The sequence below is a fragment of the Heloderma suspectum genome, chromosome 5 (assembly GCF_057233095.1).
Source record: "Heloderma suspectum isolate Gila_16-S chromosome 5, 16-S_ref, whole genome shotgun sequence".
In the NCBI taxonomy this organism is placed as follows: Eukaryota; Metazoa; Chordata; class Lepidosauria; order Squamata; family Helodermatidae; genus Heloderma; species Heloderma suspectum.
This window is the reverse complement of record NC_139462.1, coordinates 159781797-159804235: the sequence shown is the minus strand read 5'-3', so window position 1 is coordinate 159804235 and position 22439 is coordinate 159781797. Positions and strand designations below refer to the sequence as shown.

Below are 22439 nucleotides of genomic sequence, written 5' to 3'. Positions count from 1 at the left end.
TGAAGCTCTTCGCAAGCCATTATTGTTCTTACCACCCTGAATAATTTGATGTTATCGGCAAACTTGGCTAACTAGCTGCTCACCCATAACTCCAGATCGTCAATGAACAAGTTACAAAGTACCAGTCTCAATACAGATTGCGGGGGCAGGGGACAATACAGGACAGATTGCGTGGCGGGGGACAACATGTATACATCCCTCCATTGTGGAAACTGTCCATTCCTACTCTCTGTTCCAATTACTGTTATTACTGTTTGCAATCATATACTCAGCCACAGATTTATGATACTTTGAACGTTAAACAAAACTGATACCAAGAAGTCCAGTAAATGCACCTCTCATTTATGCGTCACATTGTCAAAACATCCATTGGTGCGAAACCACTGAGTATGTATCTATTCCAAAACTGAATAAATGAAATCTGATTCATAAGAGGACCTCTTTTGTTATCCAATGACTGCTAAGTTTGCTCAAGAGCCCTTAATGAAGGACTTTGTGTACTTAGATTTTCAAAAACCTTTTGACAGTGTCTACCACCAGATCACCCATATACACATGCTTGTTGACACTCCCAAAGAACTCTTAAAAGTTAGCGAGTCAGGAATTGTGTTTGCAGAAGCCTTGTTGATGTCTGTCTTTTATATCCCTGACTAGCTTCTTCCAACTGCTGCTGTAGCCAATAAAACTAGGAGGGTCTTCTTTAAAAAACAAGGGTGTGTAGATCAACAACTGGGCAGCACCAGACTCCAGTGAGTGGAATTTTAAAGGGGGATTTAGGTCAGTTGACCCCCTTGAATTTGTTTTAAATTAATGGAATGGACAGTGAGTGGGATTAAATAGGGACTGAGGAGAGGATGTGGCAGTTAGAGCCCCCCTAGGAATGCAAGGGTCTGATTCAGTAGAAGCCCGCCTATGCATTCTTCTAGGCTTACCATCTAGTTCTTAAAAGCTGGACTTCTAAATTGAAATGAGGTCTACACGTACACTTCAACTTATAAATTGCACTTAAAAATATAAAATATGTCTGCACTGAGCTTTAATTGAAAGCTAAGCTTGTGGCTCTTGTTTATAAACAGACTTTTCCACTAGCTAGGTCTACACTATGGCCTTTGTCAATGTAGAGCTATGTATTGGTTTTTATCCCCTATTCAAAACTAGATTTAGTCTATGTTTCTGGGTTTAATTCAGCCATTGAAGTCTTCATTGCTAGAGCAGAGCTGAAAAGCTAAATTGCTACAGTATTTAGCTCCTTCCAAACAATACCCTTGCTGTGCCCTTGTTTTGGCTTCAGCTGATGCTTAGTAAATGGGTTGTACTTAACTTTCTCCTTGCACAGGTGTTTAACTCACTGACTTAACTGTTTCACTTGATGCTTTGTCACTGGTTCTGAGATATGTAATCAGCTGGGCCTCCCTCTTGTGCTCATAGAGCATCTGACCAAACATAGAAAAGGGCTTGCCATCAAATCTATTCTGTGGTGATGATAGTGAACAATACTCTTCCACCACCATTGTATTTTCTCAGTGTTGTCTGGTGGAGCTCTTTCAGGTGGTTTGGGGATTTCAGTTGATGTAAAGGAACATCAGTGCCACTGTGGCATCAAATCATAGAATAGAGTAGTAAGGTTGGAAGAGGCCTACAAGACCATTGAGTCCAATCCCCTGCTCAGTGCAGGAATCCAAGTCAAAGCATCCCTGACAGATGGCTGTCCAACCTCGTCTTGAATGCCTCCAGTGTGGGAGAGCCTACCACCTCCCTAGGTAATTGGTTCCATTGTTGTATTGCTCTAACAGTCAGGAAGTTTTTCCTGGTGTTCAGCCGGAATTTGGCTTCCTGTAACTTGAGCCCATTATTCCGTGGCCTGCACTCTGGGGTGATCGAGAAGAGATCCTGGCCTTCCTCTCTGTGACAGCCTTTCAAGTACTTGAAGAGCGCTATCATATCTCCCCTCAGTCTTCTCTTCTCAAGGCTAAACATGCCCAGTTCTTTCAGTCTCTCCTCATAGGGCTTCGTTTCCAGGCCCCCGGTCATCTTTGTTGCCCTCCTCTGAACTCTCTCCAGTTTGTCTGCATCCCTCTTAATGTGTGGTGCCCAGAACTGTTGGCTGATATTCAGCTTGCGATCTACAACAATTCCAAGATCCTTCTCGTTTGTGGTATTGTTGAGCCAAGTGTCTCCCATCTTGTAACTGTGCATTTGGTTTCTTTTTCCTAGGTGCAGAACTTGGCATTTATCCCTGTTAAATTTCATTCTGTTGTTTTCAGCCCAATGCTCCAGCCTATCAAAATCACTTTGAATTTTGTTTTTGTGTTCCAAGGTATTAGCTATCCCGCCCAATTTTGTGTCATCTGCAAATTTGATCAGCATTCCCTTTGGAGTACATTTGGAGTACTACTGACATTTGGAGCACCACTGTGATATTTTTATCCTCAAATATTTTGAGGATAAAATAATTTGCATTTGCTGCAACTTGGATAGCATTGTTACAATAGTTCAGTCTATGGATATGTCTAGAAAGCTGTTTGGTGTTGTTTGGATAAATTTCAAGTATTGTAGCCTGGGAATAAGCAGATAATATACATAGGGTTATCTTAACCATTCTCTGTTAATATCTAGGTTAGATTAGTGCAGTGCATGGGACATCCTTTGAAAACTATTTGGAAACTGTTTCTAGTTAGCAGTTTAGCAATCTGTGAAAATATATCTCACCAATGCTTTAATAGCTTCACTGACTCTCAGTCTGCTTCTGAGCACTATTCAAACTGCTAGTGCTTACCCTTTTTTTTTTTTTTTTAAGATCTACATGGCTTGGTACCTGGGTACTTGAAGGAGAACTTTGGTAACTCTGCTATGCAAAGTAAAGCAGATCGAGACAGAGGAGAAGGCCTTCTTGGCTGTGGTACTCCTTTTGGAACAACCTCCCCAAGGAGGCTCACCTGGCACTTTGTTGTGTTTTTTTGTATCAGGCAAATACCTTTTTTTTTTTTGTTTTCCCAGCCTTTTAAACTCTTGATAAAATTGTTTTAGTGCTGCCATTCACTATTGGTTGTCTATGTTTAGTTTTTATCATCTTGTTGTAAACCATCCTGGAAATCTTTCCCACTGAGGAGTGAGATGTACCTGTATGATTCTTTATAAATGTATATTAATCGGGAAGCCAGAATTGGTTGCTGCTTCCTTTCGAGTATACACCCAGTAACAGTCTTGGTTTTGACATTGTGTAGCTGTAGCTTGTGAAAAAGCTCATAACATCTTTGCTTATTCAAATCTATGGCTAAGTAATCATCAAATCAAATACTCTTTATATGGTCATTTAGACCTGTTCATGTTAAAATACACAGAAAAGTATACAAATATCTGGACACAGGCTACAATTTCTTCCATTTAACTAATACAATCAAACAACTTGGCTCTTGTTCGCATGGTGATTAGAAAGAAATTAGCCACCTACTTTGTGACATGTGTGATTTTATCTGAGAAACAGTTGATTCCCAATCTTTCATCTGGGTGGCCTGGGAATTTGGTCAGAAGAGGAGAAATTATTCAGTGTCTCAAATTAGAGTAAAAATTATAATATAGAAGTATTTGTGTCAAAGTTTCAGGGACCCCTGCTCTGCATGGACACAATCTGTTCTGAAGTGGAATTTTCAGAAACCTACCCTGGAGCACTACTGTTGGTAGAGCATTAAGTCTTGTGAGTATAAATGCTCTGCGAGCTCATATATTCCTAAGATATGTCAAATAAGGTGAGATACCATAACTGGGCAGAATCCCATGGGCCATTGGAGAACAAGTTCTATCAGCCAGAGAGTACAGAACCTCTTTCAATATCATATATTCTCTGGATCAGAAGTTTGGAGGCTTATTGTTGCTCAAGCATTAGAAGGGATTCAAACGAAGCACCAATTGAGCTAATTTTATGTAAAATTATATGGGACCATTTGCTATAATGTGAGTCTCTTAGCGTAAAATATACAAAACTAGATGCTGGTGAAGAAAAATGTAGACGTAACCAGAATTTTAGTGCCTGGGCCCATGCTCTGGTTTTGACAAATCCCACACCTGTTTCCAAACACATGGCTGCATATCCTACACAATTAGGTACTCCCAAAATATGATGCAATAAAAACGCTTGGGCTTTTTCCAGAGCAGAATGCGTCATCTCGATCCATACAGGGATACCATATAATAACTGATTCAGTGACTTAGCTCTGAATACTCTGAGGGCTGGGGGAATACTATGACCACCTTGAGTGTAATAAAAAAGAACAACAGCAGATGCACTACAGTATGCAGAACTGAGTGCATTTTTGCGTTGTAAGTTCCACTTAAGGTTATATTGGGAATAAAACCCTAGGTACTTAGATTCTTTAACCTGTATTCCCCTTTAATGTCCAGCGAAACCTTTCCATGACTTAGAGAAAACCATAATTTTAGATTTTACAAAATTTATAATCAGTGAGTTTTTATCACAATACTCTGTAATAGTCGTTTCAGACTCAGTTGGGTTAGAGATAATATCACAGCATTATCTGCATATAGCAACAATAAGATCTGCCTTAAACCCAGTTTGGGCGGGTGTCCTACCAGCAACAATGATAGGGCTAAGTTATTTAGGACTAAATTGAATAAAAATGGGGCCAAAATACAACCCTTGTTTGTCATGATCTCATTTGTCAATTGGCCCTATTGACCACAATGGACTTGAAGACTTGTTTAGGTATACAGATTATGAATAAGGAACAACAATCTTCTATACATAGACGTTTTTCCTAGTTTATCACATAATTTCTTTAGGCAGAGTCAAAAGCCCCTTTCAGGTCAATAAATGCTGCAAAGATTTTCCCCCTGCTTGGTTTAATGTATTTCTCTACTAAATGAGCTAGCACAATACAATGATCCAATGTGGATTTATTAGAACAAAATCCAATTTGTTCATGTCCCAAGATGCCCTGATCCTCCATCCAGGTTAGCAATTTTTCAGACAAATGCCTTGTATATAGTTTCCCTGTAATGGACAAAAGGCTTATTGGACGATAATTCGCTGGAACCTTTGGGTCTCCCTTTTTAAAAATAGGAACTATGATTGCCTTAGTCCATGCTTTAGGGAACCTCCCAGTCGGATTAATAAGAGCAAAATGTGTTGCCAAAGGAGAGGCCCGCCACTTTACGTGTACTTCCAGCAGTTCAGGTGGTATGGAATCTGGGCCTGGAGATTTCCCCACTATAAGTTGCCTGATAAGATTTTTGTTTTCATTTGTGCTCATTGGAGGCCAATTGGGAATCTAAAGATGAGTGGTTTGTAAGACAGATGAGGAAAGTGAGGGATCATAGAAAAAGCTAGAAGAATAGGCTACCCATACCTGGATTGGAATTAAATAGTCAGGTGAGCCTGTCCTACTTTTGATAGCACCTGTAACTATGGTCCAACAGCATTTATTTTTACTTGTTAGTGAAGCATCTATCAATAGTTCCCATTTTTCCCTTTGTGCCACCCTTTTCTTGTTAGCAATAACATTTTTATATTTCTTTTTTGACTCATAACACTCAGTGGCGAGATTGTTTAATTTATTGTTACAATAAAAACAGAGGGAACAAATCTGATTTTTCAGATGTCAACGTTCTTTGTCATACCAAGGTTTTAATCTTTCCTGTTTAACTCTATTGGTCTGTTGTTCCAGGGCCATTTGAATTATCTGAATGAGGTTACCATAAGAATGTAAGGCGTCATCAGTACATTTAGTGTTGGGTATCTGTTCACTTTAGGTGTTAAAACTAGGACAATTAAGAATTTCTATAGTCTTTTTGTCTATGATTTTTATCCATCTTACTTGTTTATGACAGGAAAAATTATGACAGGAAAAATCTGTAGCTAACATAGGAAGAGAGGGAAGGGGCTGGGATTTTATAAAATAGTTAATTCTCGTAATTAATGGGGGATGACCACTTCCTACAAAAAAATTCAAAAATTCGACATTTCCACTGGGATGCAATAAGAACATAGGCAATGACTAGAGGACCTTGTAAAGGGAAGAAGACCCCCAATGGAGTCATTAAAATTACAAAATTTAGAGTGTATCAAAGAGGAGCTGTCCTTCCCTATTCTTGTGTTAAAGTCTTCGACCAAAAGAACTTCAGCAGGAGGATATTGAGATTCCAGTTTTATCATGTACTGCATTACACTTTCCCACTGGGCCAGTATTTCTACTTTTCTACTCTGAGATGGAAGGTATACATTAAAAGTGAGCAACTGAGAAATACTATTTTTAATATTGCATGGGCCAAGGGTGGGTAAAGTTATAATCTCAACCTGGAGTGAGGTAGAAACCAAGCAACAAAGGCCAGCACTCAAGTGTCCTCGAGACTGGCTAGAGGCAGCTGGTACAGAAAAAGCAGTGAAACCATTCAAGAAAATTTCCTGATTTGTCCAAGTTTCCTGCAACATTTATTACATCAAAAAGAAAATCCCCAGGCCCATTATCTTTAGCTTTCCCCTTCCATCCAGAAATGTTCCAGGACATTGACTAAGTATTACTCAACAATGTAAGCAAATAAAACATTGTTCTAGTAGGAAATATGCAGTGGAGCCATACTGATTGTGATCACTACACCTGAGAGCCAAACTAAACGTGACAGCAGTAGAGCTGAGTGTAGAGTCACTCTGCTGTCAAATCCCTATGAAGGAACAGCATGGGGCAATTTTAAAATGCAGGATGGGTGCGAAGAGGGAATTGCCCCCCCTTTCCCCTTAAAATTGATCTTCTAAAGCTACTACTTAGCCATGACTAAAAATCTCCTTCATGAGGAGAAAAGTTTGGAGAAAAAGCTACTTCAGGTAGAAAAGCTGGTGAGGGGTGTCTTCACTTCTGTTTTATATGGCATTGCTGTCATGTCTGTTGCAATCTGCTCTATGTGCACCTTTCGTGATGAAAAGTAGCTACTACGCTTATAGAACTTATCAAAGACTAACTGTTCACCCTATGAGCGAGTTTATTTGTGAAACTTTGCTATAGAAGCATGCTATATCTAAATGCATGTATCAGTAGTTCTACAGCATTTCTTCTATGAAAAGCTGCTTTCGAAGGGGATCTTAACAGAGGCAGCATGTTGGGTGCATACCCTTTTCCATTTTTCTTGCTTCAGGTGCACCCCACCCCCACCCCCAGCTTTTCTTCTGTGAGGTTTCAGGTGCTTGTTTAAAAAAACAGCCAAAAAGTTTGCTAGGCTGCTGTTACATGCATTTCTGTGTAGTTTGGCTTTAGAACAGTTAAAGTCCAAGGGTTCGTTTCCTATCCACAAGGAATGTATGCATTCCTTTCCAGCAGTAACTGTTCCTTTCTGGAACCTAGAAGCATTACACAATTCTGGATAGCTTTTCTTTTTAGAACTGACTGTACAGGTGCAATCAAGAGGCATAAAGACTTATTGATTTGCAGTTATAGTCATGGGTTGGGGGAGGAGAGACCTGCGGGTGTATGCCTCCTTTGGGATATTCCAGGCTTCTTGCCTGAATTTTCAGCTTTTAAAAAACGTTATCTAGTCCTTTTACTGAAGGAGATAAAATATAATGTCCTGGCAATATTCTACCCAATTTCTTCATGGAAGGTAAAATTGCTCCTGTCTTCCAGTGATCTGGCCAATGCGTGCAAAGGCACTGGAATGATTGACAAGTACTTGGAACTTATTATAGGCAGATTAGAGGATTGTTGCATGCATCTGCTGGTGCACAAGTGAAGGAGCCATCACGTTACAAAGGAGATATGTGACTGCATCTGCTAATAGTTGTTTTTTAACTGTTTTTTCCATCCGCACCATATTCCCCATCTAAATCACACATCCCAAACTGCTGTCTACCCAGGAGGGGGAATGCAGGTACCTGTATTTTTTTCTACTTGGGGGAAAACAGTAGTTTAGAGACATCTGCATCATTTGTGACAAGTTTGTTTGTTCCTTCATTGGAATGAAGACATGAAGTGGATATGGAGTGAAATAGGAAATACAACTTTATTAACATTCAGCTTCACAACAAGAAATGACCGTACTGCTCAAAATATCCCAGTGCATGTAGCTTATTCAAAGGAAAGACCTATAGTCAGTTGGTTGACCCCTACCCTGGCTCCAAAATTCTGATCAGTGTCTAAAAGCTTCTGGTGTATTGTGCCACTCAAGCCATGATTAAATCTTAGAGGATAACCAGACTATTGGTCCCCAGGGAGGTACTCATCTCACTTTCCCTAATACTGGTCTGGAGAGTTTGCTTTGGGATAATCCTCGCTTCCCCACTATGATGTCTTGGGTACTTCCAGACGAGGCTTTTATATCGTCATTTCCCTGCCTTATTAACAAAAGTTTATGGGGGTCCAAATGTTGTCACTTTTTACTCATGACCCTCCTGTGTTTTCTTACATCTCCTTGTGCCTTTTCTCTTAACACAGAAAATGCCTTGGGATTGCAACCATTAGGAGCCCTCCATCTGGAAGCACCCTTAGTCTGCTTCATTCCCCTATGTGCAGTGTACCTGCCTTTTGTGACCAAGACAAGGATCTGCCTACTAGAACTTTTTTTTCCTCCTGTAGCCCAAACAGTGCAAAGTAGGCGGTCCTCACCCTGTGCCATCTACAATCAAGTTTTTGGGAGTTTAGAAAAAAAGTACTTGACCTCTCTAAAGATGAACAGTTAGTCCTTCATGGGTGGGTTTGATGTGGTTTTGACTTAGAATAATGACTTATAAAGCACATTCTGTAAATATTATGTTGTACATAGCTCTTTCCACCCCCCTGCAGATAGGGTATAAGTAAATGTTTTAAATGTTCACAGTTTTGCCTTACATTAGAAAACTGTGTGCTCCAACAGCCAAACTAGATGTGACAGTGGCAACTACATTTGTTCACATGTTTGCCTCATTCATGTATAAAGTGGGAGGTGGATGAGTGGCTCTAATTTTAACATCAGAAAGGAGGGTGCACAAGTGAAGATGTACCCTCCCCCTCCCTGAGTCTGTTGCCCCAACCACTGCACTCTGAGCCTGGCTCCAGATATGGGAGGAAAATGCTTGGAGTAATGGACCATGGGTTTAGCTCCTCTCACCCATATGACCCTTCCAATATTAAAATTAGATCTGTACTACTGTTTGATGTGAGTGGAGTAGATGCATGAACAAACAAATGTGTCTTGCTGCCATCACAACTACCTTGGCCTTAAGCATAAGGAACTAATACATATATACAAATTAGTTTGGAGTAACTTGTGTATGTGTTCCCCCCAGCCTGGCTCCTATGGCAGAAGTGAGTATGACTAGGGAGAAAACCGAATGATGCAACAGATTGTGAGGAGGCAAGGCTGGGGAGGAGAGAGAGTTCAGCTCCCCTTACTTGTGCACCCCTTTTGACATTAAAATTAGCTTCCCTGCCATATGTTCATGTTCTGGAACATTTTCAAAGCATCATAGCAATATATCTCACTTAGTCATAAGACCTGTGCCTTTAACTGCTGCAAATAAGAACTTGCTTTAGACTTGGTTTATACTTGCTGGCGCTCGGAATCTCTGCAGGGGTGGAGGGCTGATTAAGATGGTCTGCCCCAGGAGGCAAATGGATCCAAATAGTTTCCTGACGGCTCTTGGGGATTCTGTTGCCTCGGCAGGCGATTCTGTCGAAGCCGTGGCCGATCTCTGGAATGGAGAAATGACCAGGGCCGTGGACACAATCGCTCCTGAGTTCTCTCTCTCGAAGTGGAGCCACACCAGCACCCTGGTTTTCTAGGGAGCTGGCAGTGATGAAAGGAGTGAGAAGACGACTGGAGCGACGTTGGCAGAAAACTCGGAGTGAATCCGATTGAACACGGGCTAGAGCCTATTTGAAGGCCTACTCTGTGGCAATATGGGCAGCAAAGAAATATTTTTTCTGCCACTATTACGTCTGCAAAGAGCTGTCCAGTGGAGCTGTTTTGAGTGGTTAGGGGTCTTTTATATGCTAGCCCGCAAGAGGATAATTTAAACCCCTCAACAGCCTGCTGTGAACAATTTGCTCAGCACTTTGCAGACAAAATCGCTCGGATCCGCTCTGACTTGGACGCTATAGTTGCTACAGACCCAGTGGATGTAACTTTGGCCCCTGCCTGTCCAGTGTTGTTGGATACGTTTCAATTTGTACAGCCTGAGGATGTGGACAGGATCCTTGGAGAGGTGAGAGCCACCATATGTGTTCTAGATCCTTGCCCTTCCTGGCTCATAAAAGCAGCCAGAGGTGAACTGGCCAAGTGGGTAAGGGGAGTGGTTAATGCCTCCCTTAGGCAAGGCAGAGTTCCAGCCTGCTTGAAGGAGGCGGTGCTGAGACCTTTGTTAAAAAAAGCCCTCCCTGAACCCCACTATATTGGATAATTATCGGCCAGTCTCCAATATTCCATTTCTGGGCAAGATATTGGAGCGTGTGGTGGCCTCCCAACTCCAGAGATTCCTGGATGAGACAGATTATCTAGATCCATTTCAATCTGGCTTCAGACCCAGTTATGGGACAGAAACAACTTTGGTCACCTTGGTGGATGACCTACGCCAGGAACTAGAAAGGGAGAGTGTGTCCCTGTTGGTTCTTTTGGACCTCTCGGCGGCTTTCGATACCATCGACCATGGTATCCTTCTGGGCCGCCTTGCTGGGATGGGACTTGGAGGCAGTGTTTTACAGTGGCTCCATTCCATCTTGGAGGGGCGGACCCAGAAGGCGGTGCTAGGGGACTCCTGTTCAACTCCCTGGCCATTGGCTTGTGGAGTCCCTCAGGGTCCTGTTTTGTCCCCCATGTTATTTAACATATACGTGAAACCACTGGGGAGGTTGTCCGGAGTTTTGGGGTTTGGTGTCGCCAGTAGGCTGATGACACCCAACTCTCCTTTTCCTTTCCATCTAATTCCAAGGAAGCTGTTGGGGTGCTGAACCGGTGTCTGTTGGCAGTAATGGACTGGATGAGGGCAAACAAACTGAAGCTTAATCCAGACAAAACAGAGGTGCTCCTGGTCAGTCGAAAAGTAGATCAGGGAATAGGGATACAGCTTGTGCGAGATGGGGTTACATTCCCCCTGAAGACACAGGTTCGCAGCTTGGGTGTACTTCTGGATTCAGCCCTGAGCCTGGATGCCCAGGTTTCAGCGGTGGCCAAGAGTGCATTTGCACAGTTAAAGCTAGTGCACCAGCTGTGCCCGTTCCTTGAGATGTCTGACTTGGCCACAGTGACGCATGCCTTAGTTACATCCTGTTTGGATTACTGTAACGCACTCTACGTGGGGCTGCCTCAGAAGAGTATTCGGAAACTTCAGCTGGTTCAAAGAACTGCGGCCAGACTGTTGACTGGGGCTGGTTACAGGGAGCATACAACTCCCCTTTTAAAACAACTTCACTGGCTCCCAGTCTGTTTCCGGGCACAATTCAAAGCGCTGGTTATGTCCTATAAAGCCCTGTACGGCTCGGGTCCAGGTTATCTGAAAGACCGCATTCTCCCCTATGAGCCTACTCGTGCCCTGAGATCTTCAGGGGAAGCCCTTCTCGCTATCCTGCCATCATCACAGGCACGCCTGGTGGGAACGCGGGAGAGGGTCTTCTCGGTGGCTGCCGCAAGGCTCTGGAACTCCCTTCCCAGGGAGGCGAGAGTGGCACCCTCCTTGATATGTTTTCGTAGGCATGCAAAAACTTTTTTGTTCCAGCAGGCCTTTGGGGATAACTAGTCTGGACCTGTGAAAATGTGGTTGTCTTTTAATATTTTAATATTTTTACAATTTTAATATTGATGACTTAATTAAATTTTTAACTTTTGTACAGTTGTATTTATATTTCTGTTCATACGTTCTAATTGTAGAAGTTTTAACATTGTAAGGCTGCCTTGAGTCCCAGTATTGGGGAAAAGGCGGGATATAAATAAATATAATAATAAGAATAAGAATACATACTTCCTATGGTGTAACTATGGTATAACTGGTCCTATACATCAGCCAGAGAGGAGGAGCTGCAGGGAGCTCGCTCCACCCCTCCCTGCTAGAAAGAATATGCAGCTCCAACTGACAGTTCCTTGGGACTGCACACTCTGGCCTCATCCATTGGCTAGAGAACCGAGGGCCACTGGGAGGCTGCATCTCCTCCCTCCCAGGATGAACATCATCACAGGGGCAAGACCAACCTGGTCCTATACATCGGTCATTGGTGTATTTGCTTTCCTTCCCCTCCTTCCTCCCACTCCCACTCCGTTTTCCTTTTGTGTCATGTCTTTTAGATGCCCAAGGGCAGGGACTGTCTTAATATTCATCTTTGTAAGCCACTCTGAGAGCCTTTTTTGGCTGAAGAGTGGGGTAAAAACACACTAAACTAAACTAAATAAATATAAAGGATGGGGGAAACATTAAAATGACCACACATAATGATATAAAACTGGGGAAAAGCTAGTCTAATTGGAAGAGAATTCTCTCTTCTGCCTCACATTCTCTGAAGATTTTTCAGCAGTTAGTTAACCTTTATGCTTTAGTTACCCACTTGGAAAACCGGGCTTGCATTGCCTTTTTTTTTTTTTTACAGTTACATACGCAATAGTTTTCCTCAACACTGGTTAGAATTGCTTTTTCATGCTATTATTCTGTACTCTAAATGCAGGTAGCATTCTGAAATGCTGAAGGCCCAATATCTTTCCAAGCACATCTCAACCATTCTCCATGTCTGTGATTCTCCTGTATGCCATCATACATCTCCCCTTAGGGAGAGGGGGGAAGAAGAAGCCTTGCTGCAGAAGCTTTTGCCAGTTTTTCTTCTCTCCTTGTGAAATTGAAATAGCTCCAAACTTTGCACTGCAGTGCTCTTAAAAGGCCCCTAGCTTTATAAAAACAGACTTTTAATATGTCAGAAGATTCATATTGCAGAACGCCTCTATCTTCACAAGTTGTAGTAACTGTAACAACATTTAAAATTATCTTTCAGTGCCATTCTGTTCATTTAAAAAAATGTTCATAACTTGGATAATGTGATCCCGAGACATCAAGAAGGCCGAGACATGCTGAGGGCTGCGGTTGAGAGGACTGATACTAGGATGGAGGAGATAGGACTTGAACATAGAGGAGAGCAGAGGACCCTATATGGCAAATGCCACCCAGGCTGAATTGGAAGCTTTATGGGTCAAAGCCAGTGACTTGGAGGACCATAACCACTGAAACAACTTGTGCCTGGAAGGTGTGGCTGAGAAAGTAGAGGGATGAAATAGGTTGAGTTTTGTAGAAAAAGTGCTGAGAGACCTTTAGAGTTGCTCAGAGATATAAGTGTCCAGGTTGATAGAGCATACAGAGGCATAGATTTTTGTCCTGCAGAAGATTACCTACCATGAACTGTAATACTTAAATTGCTGAAATATACAGTGAAGGAAGACAGAAAATGCAGAGCAAGGGAGAAAGGGTGTGTCAGATTGGGACCCGAATATAAACTAGTATACATTTTTTAGGATTTTCTTATGGAGGTTGTCCAAATATGTTTTGTTAGAGCAAGATGATATGCAAGTTATTGTACAAATGGAAGTATGAGAACTGCTATAGAACCTTCCTGTTGTAGCACTGTGTGAACTCTTTCACGTGCTCCTGCAGAAGTATTTGTGAAACAGTGCGGTTTTCCTTCTGTGTACAGTTCTTGTACAACCCAATATTCTTTAAAGCAGTATGCATCATTGTTCAGAAATTTATTTCAAAATGGGGAAGTTGATTTATGGCAATACTTTCTTTCTGATTTTAATTAAGCCTACGTGAAATTGTCCTTTTGATTTCCCATTAAACTAATACATGGTTTGTCTAAAGTTGTCATTCAAAATTGTGTATGGTTTCTTTCTTTTCGTTTCTTTTTTAGGCACTCTCAAATGATGACGAAGCCCTTATTAACAAAAAGTTGCCTAAAGAACTTCTCTTAAGGTAATTCTAGACAACATGTTTATAGTTTCAATCTCATTGTTCTGCTAGAATAAATTTTCTTGGTTTTACATTTGAGAGAATAGTTAAATATGCCCATTTATAATGGCATTTGTTGTAAAATGTGTCAATATGTAGTTTGGGGATAACTTTTTAAGTGCATTATCAATACAGCTAGAAAGCAATGGATTTCACATTGATACTAAAGAGGAATTATCTGTTATACTTAACAATTTGTGATAAACCCAATCTTTAGAAAGTTGGTAGATACATATATGATATTTATGTATACTGTGGTGAGATGGGAATGGGATGGACTTCTTGATGAGCAAATACATGTAAGAACTAACAGAACTGACTTCTCAGAGCTGAAACTGACTTGATGATGCAGGAGATCTATGATTGGCTATGACTTTTTCTCTCTTTTAATCTTTAAAGTAGCTGCATGGTAGGGAGAGAAATTCTGATCAGAGAATCAGTGACATAAAAGCAGGGGGATTTAGTACTTCATAACATTTCTTGATCTAAATTAGGAGTGGTTAACTTTGGAAGGTCTCGGAGCTATTTTTGCTCCCTGGACTCCTCTCCCCCTGGGTTGCAGTCTGCTGGATGACACGAAAATGCAGCTGTGAATCCCTAAAAGGACCAAATTTAGCTTGCAAACAAGCTAAATTTGACCTTTTTGGCACTCCAGTGATATAGACACCATTTTTTCCTTTAACATTTTTTTTTAAAGGGGTGTGGAGGGCAGTGTGGGGTGGCAGGGCCAGGTGTTGCCCACTCCTGCTCTAACTTGGCCCCAAATTGCTATTAGCCCCACAAACAGTGGTGTTAGGATGAGTAGGAGCTCATTATGACAGCCACGATAGCCATGTCCCTGCTAAGGATATAGAACAAAAAAGTAAATTTCATATTGGATCCTTGCCCCTCTTGGCTTATAAAATCTGGAAGGGAGGGAATAGCCAGTTGGGCCAGGAAAGTGATTAATGCCTCCTTGTGAGAGGGAGTGGTCCTGGGCCACCTGAAAGAGAAGCGGTGAGACCACTCCTGAAGAAATCTTCCCTGGACTGGAAGATCTTAGCAAGGCTGGTGGCCTGGGCAAGATTCTCGAGTGGGTGTTTGCCAACCAGCTCCAGACGCTCTCTGATGAGACCAATTATCTGGATCCATTGCAGTCAGGGTTCAGTATGAGTTTTGGCACAGAAACAGCCTCGGTTGCCCTGTATGATGTGCTATGTCAGGAGAGAGACAGGAGGGTGTGACTGTGTTGATTCTCCTTGATCTCTTAGTGGCTTTCAGTGCCAGTCGGTATGATATCCTTCTGGGGCAACTGTCTGAGCTGGGAGTGGAGGGTACTGCATTGCATTGGTTCCACTCCTACTTGGATGGTTGGCTCCAGAAGGTGGTGCTTAGGGAATATTGCTTGGTTCCATGGATTCTCCAGCGTGGGGTTCCTTAGACGTTGGCTTTATCCCCCATACTATTTAACAACTACATGAAACCATTGAGTAGGGTCTGCTAGAGTTTTGGAGTGCACTGCCATCGCATCTTCATCAGATGAGGCTGGGAATGTGCTAGATCAGTGTCTGGCTACGACAATGGACTTGATGAGGGCTAATAAACTGAAGCGCAATCCAGACAAGATTGTGATGCTATTAGTGGGTGATTCTTGTGACTGAATAGAGAGTGTTCATCCTGTTCTCGATGCAGTTGCACTCCCCCTGAAGGAACAGGTTTGTAGCTTGGGGGTTCATCTTGAGCTGTCTTTGTCACTTGAGGCTCTGGTGGCCTCAGTGGCATGGAGTGCTTTCTACAGGCTTCAGCCAGTGTCCCAGCTACATCCTATCTGAACAGGGATAATCTGGCTTCAGCAGTCTTTGTTCTGGTAACCTCCAGGTTAGATTACCGCAATGTGCTCTATGTGGGGCTGCCCTTGAAGACTGTTCAGAAGCTGCAGTTTGTGCAAAATACGGCAGCCGGCTTAATAGCCGGGACCAGAAGCTCTAAGCATATGACAGCAACTTTGGGCTGCTTCCACTGGCTTCCTGTATGTTTCTGAGCCCAATTCAAGGGGCTGATTTTAACCTATAAAGCCTTAGATGGCTGAGGACGGCAATACCTGATGGAGTGCCTCTCCTGTCATGAACCTACCTGGACACTATGATCAATATCTGAGGCCTTCCTCCAAGTGCCTCCTCTGAGGGAGGCTTGGGAGATGGCCTTCTTGGTGGTGGTCCCCGATTATGGAATGCTACCCCACTGAGGTCTACCTGACACTGTCATCTTTCAGGTACAAGGTTAAGACTGTTTTCTATTCCCAGGCATTTGATGGCATGGGATGGGGTATTTGTGGCAGTTGTTTTTAGCAGATCCAGTGTCTTACTGTAACTGTCTTTTATCTGTTTTAAATTGTTGTTACATTTTATGTTAATTATTTTATATAATGTTTTTATTATCTGTATTTGTGACTTGTAATTCTTGTGAACCACCCAGAGAGCTGTGGCTATTGGATGATATACAAATGAAATTATTGTTGTTGTTATTATTACTAATATATTATGTTAATATATTCATAATAATAGAAAAATATTCTTTAGCAAAGAATTATATAGAGAGCCAGTGTAGTGGTTAAAAATGTTGGATTAGGACTGTGGAGACCTGGGTTCAAATTTCCTCTCAGTTGTAAAGCTCAGTGAGTGATCTTGAGCCAGTCACTATCTCTTAGCCTCACCTACATCACACAGTTATTGTGAGGCTGAAAGGTGGGGGAAGAACTATGTCTCCCAATGCTACTCTCTGGAAGTGACTTTGTAGCTAGGACCTGAATCACTATAATATAGTGCCTCCTTCCAACCCACTGAGCTGTTCCAGGAGGATACCATGGTCAATTGGAGGTGCTGATATAATGATAAGCCAGATCCAGGTTTGCTTACAAGGAAACTTTATTGAGTACTTACAGCACACAGGTGTACCCAATGGTTGGATCAGACATCTTCTCTGAACCCAGAGCCAAGGGGTACAAGGGGTTTTATACCATACCTGTTAGCAGTGAGGCAGCATGACAGCAGCAAGTGTTAATCTGCAGCTTTCCCAGCATAGATTAACAGCACTTGTTCAGAGGGAAAACAATCAGAACTTTCCCAGCACAGACACCTGTAAACATAGCCTAAACAGAGCCTCACTTCTCAGGCACATCCTAGGCTCTGATAAGTTAAACGGTAGCTCGTTAGCATGGAATGTGCTGCGGTGGCGATATCGACCTTTGACTTGTCTCACCAATCAAGAGGCCTACTAGCAAGAGAATTGCACTTATAATGCACCTAAAGAGAGCACTATGGATCTCTAGGCCCCTCTAAAACTACAGGTGACTTGGTTACACTCCTAGGGCCATTACAGAGGTTGAAGAGAATCAACAGGGTAGTGCATTCTTAACTGCGGGGAGAGGACTGCAGGATCGGATGTTTCCAACCTGCAGACTCACTCAAATTAATTACTCTTGCCCAGCATAAGCTTCTCTGCAGAGCCAAGCTGCTCATCTGTGTGCCTTACTCTAAGTTTTGCAACAGGACCTTTGGTGGCCCTCTAAACCAAGCAGAACAACATAGCTGGGCAGAAGGATGCTGACTTGTTCAAAGATTTTCTTATCCTTAAAGGCATGGGAATGGAAAGGTCTGAAAGAGGATTTCGACTAGAAATGTACTCACAGATTTATTCCATACAATCCTGTGTGTATCTTGCATGTTTTTTTTCACATCTTTCTGTAATATACTCCACTGTGTAGCAGTATATGGAAAGATGAAAGTGAGCAAAGTTCTTCAGCTGCCTTTAAAACAGTTGGTTGGTTGCTCTCAAAGAGTTAGCTTTGAGCCATAATCTGACCCAACATATATAACAATTCATATGTTCCTAACTTGAGTTAATATGTTTCCAGGACTGTGTTAGACTGGATTATTGAAAATCATAGCTTTACATTTTTCCCTTTCTCATAGAATATTTTCCTTCTTGGACATAATTACTTTGTGTCGATGCGCACAAGTTTCTAAGGTACTGCTAAGCATTTCCTTTGTAATATTATGTGTTCTATGAATAACAAATATAATTGTGTTTAATGTTTTTGGATTCAGTTTCATAGTCTCAGAGTATAGCAGAACACTGAGAGTACTTGCAGAGAGAGAGGCCAAGTAGCTCGTTGCTATTAAAAGGGTCAAATCTTCTAACACATGACATCTACTTTTCACAAGTTTTTCTTATATATTTGCTCATAAGTGTTTCATACTTACAATTCTATGGCCTGATTCAGAACCAATGCTAACTATGGTTTAATATTATGAGAATGATCCTCGGACTCATGCATTCTCCTCTCCTACAACCATGAGTTTTCAGTTTGGTTTTCAATTAACTATAGTTTAGCATTACATCCAAACCCTAAACTCTGTTTTTTCTTAACTATCATTAGGGAAACAAACCAACTTCATAAACTGTAGTTTGAAATTGGCTTGTTTCCTTAAACCAGGCGTGGGCTGTTGAGCTGCCCTCAAAAGCCAGCAGTATGGGCACTCAGTGGCACCACCGCCCCTCACCACATTCCCCCCCATGCCACCTTTACTAGGGATGAGGGTGTGCAGGGAGAAGGAGAGAGTGTGAGCCCAGCCACCTAGCCAACACCACATGCAGCCCTCAGGGGTGATAAGGTTGCCCCCCACCCCCGCCTTAAGCCTTAGTTCAGACTAGCCACAGTGTGTCTGAGTTCAAACATAACACTGGCAGTTAAAAGATAAAAGCAAAAAATGTCCAGTCTCCTTGTGGCTGTACTGGAGGAGAAGGGAGCTCACATGCCTATGGCTCATTCGCATAATTCCGACTAAACCATAATTAGTGTTGTTGCATCTGAACAAGGCCTTTATATTTAATGGTCAGATGTTTGCAAGCCATATTTCTAATATTTCATCTTAGTGCTGCTGACTTATGTAGACATAGTGATGTGAGAGTGGGGGGAACAATAATCATGCTTAGCATTTATGCAGCACTTAAAGTATTATCTCAGGCTGCAGTCCTATACCCACTTACTTGGGACTAAGCCCTGTTGAACTCGGTGGCTGAGTTTGCATATCACGCTAAGCCACCCTGAAGGTAAGCCACCGTGGGCTGGTTGTTTGCTCAGTAATCCACGTTACTCTCAACAGACGATCGGGCACACTGCAGCTTGCCATGCGTTGTTTCCCCCTAAGTTCTCCTGCTCTCTCTTGGCAAATATCCCAGGTGCCTTACAGCAGATATCCTCATTTCCTTTTCCCCTACATCAGCACCCTTTCTGTAATTGTTCTGTTGGGGTTGCTGGCTCACTAGGGAACCCCCCCCACCATCAGAGCACCAGATGCATATAATTTTCTGAGCCTTTATGAATGTTTGAAAACTTGAAGAAAATTCGGGGTCTTGCGTAGGAGTGCAAGACTACCTGTCAGCTGTTTAGCCCAGCATATGATAGCACCCTCTTGTTAGTGTCCTTGTCAATTTCATCCTCTACTTCAGTAATTGCCTTACTAGGGAACATCTTTTTTTTAAAGGCTGCTTTAGGTACTACTGATATAGTTTTACCCACCCAAAAAGTTCCTTGTCCTGTGGTCACCAGCTGCTTTTGGCTGTCCTTCTCACCTTGTTCTTGTCATTTCCTTCCACTGGTCTCTGTTAGTTGTCAGATATACAAATGGGTTACAGAGCAGTGACGGGAATTGGTAAAGATGCAAAAATTTCAAGGCAGAGCAGGGAGTGAGGGGCATTGGTAAAGATACTGCTCTCGCTAGGTGGCTCTCCATAGCTGTTCCTGACAACCCACAATTAAGTCATCTTGCAGGGTGCAAATGTCACAAAAAGCCACTCTGAAAACAAGCTCCCCAGAACAACCCACCAACAAGCCATGGGTTCTCAGGGTGACTTGTTCATGGAAACCAACCCGCAGTGAAAAAACTGCTCCTGGTTCAGACATGACAACAAGCTACCCAGAAACAACGCATGGTAATAACCTACCACGGCTTATTGTGTCATGTAAACCAGGTCAGTGGGACTTATGTCTGAGTAGATATGTATAGGATTGTGCTGTTATCTGTTTAATACCCCTGAGGATTATTGCAGATGGGGCAAGTTTGAGTACCATTGAATAGTAACTTGCTTAAGGCTTCCTAGTAAGTTCATAGCTAAGGTGAGTTTTGAAGTTGCACCCCTCACCACTACACCACACGAAGTAAGGAATCTTTCTTCGTAGTGTATATGCAGTTAGGGAATTTCTGTACACTCATACAATAACACTCTCACCCCTTTCAAGAATGTGGACCTTAAAATATTAAAACATAGAGACAGAGTTCACACAACACACTAACCCACAATGGGTTATTGTGTTGTCTGAACGCAGTGCTATTTCCGCAGGGTGAGTTATGTTGTCTGGACGCAGCATGTTTTCTGCAGGGTGGCTTGTTAACCATGCAGTGTGGCTTATTTTTCTTGAACATGCCACCTTGAGAACCCATGGCTTGTTGTTGGGTTGTTCAGGGTGGTTAATAAGCTACACTGCATAGTTAATAAGCAACCCTGCAGAAAACACACTGTGTTCAGACAACACAATAACCTACGGTTCAACAACAACCCACACTGGGTGAGTTAGCGTGTTGTGTGAACCCAGTTCCACCCAATAACATTATCAAGCCATTTTTATGTGATGTGTAGTAATCTGTAGCATGGGAAAAAGTGGTTTCTCAATTCTGTATGCCTTTATTATACATTTTGAGAGGAAGGCATTGAAAAAGCTATGATAATTCTTATAAGACATCCGAAGTATATATAATGCATATCGTGTTTGTGATTTTGTGTATTTTAGTCCTGGAATATCTTGGCCTTGGATGGAAGTAACTGGCAAAGAATAGACCTTTTTAACTTTCAGACAGATGTAGAGGTTAGTAATACTAGAGTTCTTCGATATTATTAAAAACAATATTCATACAATGTGAAACTAAATCTTTGAAGGACAGATGTAATATAAATTTAGTTCCATATCTAGTATTGGTTGATCTTGGATTTGAAACTAGTTAATAGATTTCAAGAGTAGCAGGCAACTATTTGAAACTTCATTGGACCTCTTGCCCAATACATCATTGAATTCATTCAGTTTATCACAAGTTATATGCACTATTGGACTGATATTATCATGAAGAATTATTATTCTGTGCACAGAACATACACATTGGTCAGACAACTTTCTCAAAAAGTTGACTATAGAGAGTTGCATCTACAGGCAGAACCTATTTTTCATTTCCAAACTCTATAAATACCTATTTGAAATAAAAAAGCAATTTCCCTTTTGTCTCTTTATAACTATCTATTGGAAGATAGGTTTTATAACTAAGTACCCACTGCGATGTTTACAAACCATTGAACCAACCTTTTATTTCTTTACCAAAATTAGATTTGAGATCTATTTATTTATTTCAGTTCTATGCTGCCCAATAGCTGAAGCTCACTGGGCAGTTTACAAAAATTAAAACCACAGAGTACAACATAAAACAATATAAAATATGAAAGCTTAACAGAAATTTGCACACTGATTGGGTGAGTAAGCCAGAACTCTGACATATCAGAATGTGCAAGTGGACTGATGCATGCTGCCCAATAGCTTCTGCTTGGGTTCTCCCGCCAGTGGTAGTGGCTAAACAAACCAGGAAACCTCCATTCATGTTTTGTTAACATTAGGTTTCTTCTAACAAGCCAGAATCTGAAACAAGCCAGTTTGTTCTTCACTTCAGATTCAATCTTGTTATGAGAGCAACAGGCCAGGAATCCTGCTGGCAGGAGGAGCCAAATGGAAGCAAGCAGATAGTATGCGCCAGCCACATAACCATTAATTTTCAATTTAACAGACCCGTTAACAAAAGTTATCCAGTACTTCCAAGAGATTCTTATAGGAGACAGTTGAGACGCACTAGATTATTATATGCTTATGTACGTTTTAAACCATATCGCAAAAATTATAGGCACATAGGGCATGATCCTTCCCTGCCTGCATGCAGAAGGATCCCTAGAGTTTGTCTCCACCCCCTTCCCAGACTGCATACATTTGGGCAGGCACTGCTGTGGGCCATTATGGCAAATGGAAGGTTTTGGCCATTCCTGTCTGCTTGGTCATGTTATATGAGTTCCAAATAGGGTGAGCTTCAGGTCTGAGGGGGTCTTTAGCAGAATCCCCCCCCCATGTTGGTGCCTCCCCCCAGTGGGCTTACCAGGTGGTGTGGGCAGCAACAGCACTGTGATCTGTGTCTGAGAGCCACTCACCACTTTAATTTCTCACAGTGCCGATGATGTAGCTTTGATCCAGGGCATTCTGGGAAATTAAAATGGGCAGTTACCAGGCCCAGCCACCTTTACAAAAGCCCAGGGCAGGTATCGGTAGTGTATTGTGCCAGGGCACTGTAGCTTTGGCAACTGCCCAAGGATACCAGGTGCTGACGCTGGCTCTGGCTCCAAGCAGAGGTCAAAGTAT

The 22439-nt window shown here is 42.1% G+C and overlaps 1 protein-coding gene across 2 annotated transcripts in view; it reads left to right on the top strand.

The window, feature by feature from the left end:
• The window catches only part of FBXL2 (F-box and leucine rich repeat protein 2), a 51971-nt gene that overhangs the window by 4847 nt on the left and 24685 nt on the right, over positions 1-22439 (top strand). For both annotated transcript variants that reach the window (XM_084858026.1, XM_084858025.1), the window contains exons 2-4: positions 13857-13918; positions 17905-17959; positions 20784-20858. In XM_084858026.1, coding sequence (XP_084714152.1) covers positions 13857-13918; positions 17905-17959; positions 20784-20858 — 192 coding nt within the window. The remainder of the gene's footprint in view (positions 1-13856; positions 13919-17904; positions 17960-20783; positions 20859-22439) is intronic.